General features: G+C 34.4%; 1 protein-coding gene across 1 annotated transcript in view; it reads right to left on the reverse strand.

The window, feature by feature from the left end:
- Positions 1 to 1,526: 1,526 nt before the first annotated feature.
- TRIP11 (thyroid hormone receptor interactor 11) overlaps positions 1,527 to 5,150 on the reverse strand; it is a 63,821-nt gene continuing 60,197 nt past the window's right edge. The window contains exons 19-21 of the mRNA XM_007454706.1: positions 5,147 to 5,150; positions 3,853 to 3,997; positions 1,527 to 1,747 (exon numbers count right to left, since the gene is read on the reverse strand). The exon at positions 5,147 to 5,150 is cut by the window's right edge and continues 113 nt beyond it. Coding sequence (XP_007454768.1) covers positions 1,527 to 1,747; positions 3,853 to 3,997; positions 5,147 to 5,150 — 370 coding nt within the window. The remainder of the gene's footprint in view (positions 1,748 to 3,852; positions 3,998 to 5,146) is intronic.

Here is a 5,150-nt window from a genome sequence, read left to right on the forward strand (position 1 = left end):
TGCTAAATAAAGAATGGCAATATAAATAAATTAGCAAAGGAGACAGGGGATGTTCTGAAGCAGCAATGTCTACGTTATTAGATTTTTCAGAAAAACAAGTTTTATCCATCAATACATAAAGACTTCCAATCCTCTAAATACAGTACAAAGTATACAGTTAATCACAGCAAAATTTACAACCAACCAAATTTAGCCCTGGTCAGAGCCAGGCCTATTTACATATTTGGATTAGTATCATTTTCACCTTTCCTTATTATACAGATGTTTCTATTTTAAAGGCATATCGAAATTTACAAAATTTGCAAAGAAATGTCTTTAAATGTACAACTTCAACAACTAATACAAACATGAATGTACCGACATAATTAAATTCCAAGTCAGGAATTTTATGAGGGGTTTATAAAAAAATTAAAGGAATACTCCCTGGCCGCTAAGTTCCAAACACCTGGTGCTGGTGTCGTTGAAGTGATTTCACTACCCTCAGTGACCGTGAGGATGAGAATGGATGACTCCAAGGTGGCCGTACCTCTCATGTCAATACCTCAGATAGAGGCAGGAGGTGTCACGTCTAGTGATATTGCTAATTATAGTTATGTAAATGCAGCTGTAGAATTTAACACTTAGATGAAAGTTGTGAGTAGGTGTGTAGAAACAGTTTTAAGATGTTATCTTTAAAGAGACACCTTAGCTCTTAAAACTAAACCATATGTTCACAGTATGTACTCAACAGTAAAGAGGAACAAGATTCCAATATATTCAGCGACTTAGAAGGATCTCAAGGGAATTATGCTGAGTGAAAAAAGCCAGTCTCAAAAGGTTACATACTGTAGGATTCCACCGAATGGCACTCTTGAAATGACAAAATTATAGAGGAGTGTAGTGAGGGGTTTCCAGAGGTTAAGGAGACGGTAGGGAAGGAGGTGGCTATGATTGTGAAAGGGGAGCACAAGGGGTCCTTGACGAAACTGTTCTGTCTCTGCACTGTCATCACATGAATCTACACATGAGATGAAATTGCATAGTACTAAATACACCCATCTTTCACCTTACGTGTGACCTCCCAGGGACAGCCTTGTTCTTAGTCTGTCTAAGAACAATTTTTGCACTATGCATATAAGCCACCACTATTTTCTTCTTCCCTTTTTTTGGTAAATCTGTTGATTATCTTTAAAAGATAAACTACATGTCTCTAGCTTAAATGAGCTTGAAAAGGAAATAAAGAGCTGATATATAGCTACTAGTGTTTTCGTCTTCTAATTTTTCTTATTTTTGTAAATTAAAATTAAAAGAGTGAATGTTTCTAGCTTAAGGGAAAAAAAGCAGATAATATAGCAAACACTTCCTCCTTTAACACCTGCAATTTCTAGAAGCATTAAGAATACTTCTATTAAATTTAGATAAAGTACAACTGTGAACAAATACATGACTTTTTCCAAAAGGCCACTTTGTGATAAACTACATACACATAGTGTTCACGGGTTTTTTTTTTAAAGTGCTATATATGTCATCTTTGGCTTGAGAATCACCTACTGCTTTAAAAGGTCTTTCAACACAACTCCGGCACTGTTGTCAGGTAACACTGGCAAAGGCGTAAATGTGGGCAGTACGTCTGAGATGGGTTTCAAAAGGAGATGCCCAGGCCCTCCAGGTCCAAGTCCAGCTGGGTTAATGAGAGGCACAGCCGCAGAGCGGGGAGCCAGGAACGGATTCACATCTGTTCTTCTACCAGACCTGGGTTCGGTTGTATCTAAATGATAAAATATGAATGATTTAATCTCCCATATGTTATTTGGTCACTGCTATACATGTGTTTTAGGTTCCTAGATTTGGCCCCCCAATAAATTTAATTCATATGCTGCTGGGTTCTGGATCGGATAAACAGGTCTATGAAACACAGAAGGTGAAAGAGGATAAGGCAATAAATAGAGAAAGAAATGGAAGTGAGAAATATTTGTATGTAGAGCTAATACTTTATTAAACACATTAGTATTGTCTTATACTTAATACCAGTTATATAACTGATTAACGTCATTTACTATAACAACAGTTTTTTAAAAGATGTTTTCTACGTAACCAGGCAAATTCTATCTAACCACCTGAAACATGGGGAGGACTTGAGAACTTGTTTTGCCCAAATTATTATAATGGTCATGAAAAAAACTAGCATCCATATTACAATGATAACAATCAGATTTAATATTAATTTACCAAAAGAAAAAACAACTTATGCATTACATTAAATGATCACCTTTTAGACGTTCAAAAGTCTGAAAATAATTCTCATGAGATTATTTCTCTGTAAAGTCAGGCTGAACAATTAAGTTTTTACTGGAACAGGCATTTGGTTTACGTACTAATTTCTTAGTGGGCAGAATTCTGCTTTATTACCCAAGATCATTAACAACTTCATTGTTGAGAGACAAGCAACCTGTCGAAGGCACCCACTTCAGCAGTGGGAAACTCAAATAAAAGAGGCCTCCAAAACAAAGGGAGCATTGAGACAAATTCATCAAATCTCCTTATCACTGAGCACCCTTGGGTCCCCAAGTTGTAGTTTCCTGTGAATGACAATTTTCCAAACTCTGAAAAAGCTTCTGGTGCTATGTGGTAAGCTCTGGCTTTTGTCTCTGATCAATACAAATGAAGCTGCGCATGTGACTTGATAACTGAAGGTGGGGAGCTGAAAGAGGAGGAGAGGGAAGACGGGGAAGGGGTGGAGACAGGGGGAAGGAGGGAGAGGGAGGGGAGGCCCTGCCAAAAGAAATTTTGGAATCAAACTTTCAATAATGTATATTTAAATAAAATTTAAATAAAATAAATTTAAATGAAATAGAATAAGTTTTAGCTTCAAGATGCTAAAATCTAGTATAACAAGAAAAAGTGTTTTAGTATAGTCTACACATGTTAAAGTTGAGACTTTGCTAAAGACTAAATTTAGTAGACAAATCTTTTATCTAAAATAATTTTACCACTTTCTCTTTCTATAAAAGTTCAGAAAAATAGAAATATTCATCTAAATAAGAACTAAGGAAGTTATTTAAATTTCAGAATATAAATTCAGTATTTTATCCAAATTTAAGTATCTGGCATGTGACAAACTTGACAGTATACAATATGTTCCTTTACAGTCCAACTAGCAAACATGTTAGTCTGTATTAAAATATGAAGATTTCAGATAAAAGACAGTCCTTCCAATAAAGAATTCATATATAGTCTAATGGATTATACTTTAATTTGAACTCAAGAAACTTTAGTACATGCCAATATAAGGGATATAAATAGCATAAGATCCTTACAACCGAGTGGGGTAGAAAACTACGTCCACATATTGTACAACCACCATACCATTTGCTTCCAGGCAGGCCTTTCAACATATAAGAACTCTTCATAATGTTCTTGGATGTGTAGGCCACTTTACTAAACAGCTCTTGTACATATTATTAACACACCAACTTTGGTTTTTGAGTGTAACACTTAGATTATTATCACAGGGGAAAAATCCTTCTCTAACTATAAACTACAGTTTGAAAGGAAAATGTGTGAACAAGCAAAGGTTTACCAGTTCAACCACCACTTCCACGAATAATTCAAGGTGTCTTATGCAGAGAGAGAAGAATTATTCCAATATATAAAGGGAAAATATTTCATATTGCTTAAATTAATCTAAGCTAATTAAATATCAAGTTGCTACAAGAATGTATGAAGCCAAAATCTAACGCCTTACTGGAATTTTGGAAGAAGTCATTATTGCACATTTTCAAAGACACTAAAAATTTAGTTAATATCACTGTAAAACATAATCAAAAATCATCAATTTTTTAAATTGTAGAAAAAATAAGTATCTGATTTTACCTTTAAAACTTCCGGGTACACTTGTATCTAGTTTTCTCCTGCCTGGTGAATCTAGAGGTTTCATATCATGAACAGAAAGCTTGGGTGGTGGAATAGATGGATGAGATTCTGTTTCTAGAAATTTAACAAAAAGTTCTGAAAAAGACTAAGAAAAAATATTTGGGATACATTAGGCAGATAATAAAATTATATTCACTACAGCTAAGAAACTGTACCAGCTATTCTAATTAAATATTAAAAACTAGTCATGCTACCTGAATCATTTCTTTATGAACAAGCCTTATGAACAATTAAAAGTGCTAGCACTCTGATACACAGGTATCAATCAAAAACTTTAACAATTTAATCAATAATCTTTGATGACAACCCTTGTTACAAACCTCATAATGAGAATTAGCCACCAGATAACAGATTTCTCACCATCAATGGCACTTAAGACATCAAGTCTTAAATCATTTTAGTAACCGTTTACATAGACATAAAAAAATTATATCAACAGAAAACAAGCATTAAAGTCCTATTTTTCTACAGTAACACCCAATGAATGAGTAGAGCAAAAGCTCACCAGTAATATTATCAGATTAAAATAATGTCATGTAGAACTTTCCTTTAAATTAAATTTTATGCCATCCAATTCGAGTTCTATCTTTCACCAGCTTTGGGTAAGTCACCTATCCTCAGTTTCCTCTTTAGTAAAAAAGAAAAATAAAATGAAGTAAACTCCACATTCTAACTCACAGTGCTACTCAATTCAATTAAAACTCATCTTAAGCCTACTATACACCAGGCATCATGTTTTCGTGTTTATTAACTGCCTCCTCCGACCAGAATGTAAGTTTGTTGAGGGAAAGCACTTTACCTATTTGGTTTGCACCTGCATCCTCAATGCTCAGAACAGTCTGGTACACAGCAGGTGCTCAATAAATATTCACTGGCTCAATGACTAGGTAGATACATACAGGCATAAAATAGAGCCTCTGTCTTCAAGAATCTCATAACTTAGTAGTAAGAGATAAATGATTGTGGGCTGATAGCAGCATGATCAAATACAAAGGAAGGAACAGTTAATGCTTTGAAAAATCAAAGTACCATGTAAACAAAATGTTAAAATAAAACCTACTGATATATGCAATAAAATTATTAAAACTGGCTTATTATCCTTAAGCTAATCACCTCTCTGGATCTCAGTTTCCACAACCCCAAAATAAAAGGGCTGTATAAAATAACCTGAAAAAGAAGTCTAATTCTTTGCAAATGAATATGATGCACAATCATTTCACTGCTCATATCCAGCAGGA

The sequence above is a fragment of the Lipotes vexillifer genome, unplaced genomic scaffold, assembly GCF_000442215.2.
Source record: "Lipotes vexillifer unplaced genomic scaffold, Lipotes_vexillifer_v1.1 scaffold1126, whole genome shotgun sequence".
Taxonomy (NCBI): Eukaryota; Metazoa; Chordata; class Mammalia; order Artiodactyla; family Lipotidae; genus Lipotes; species Lipotes vexillifer.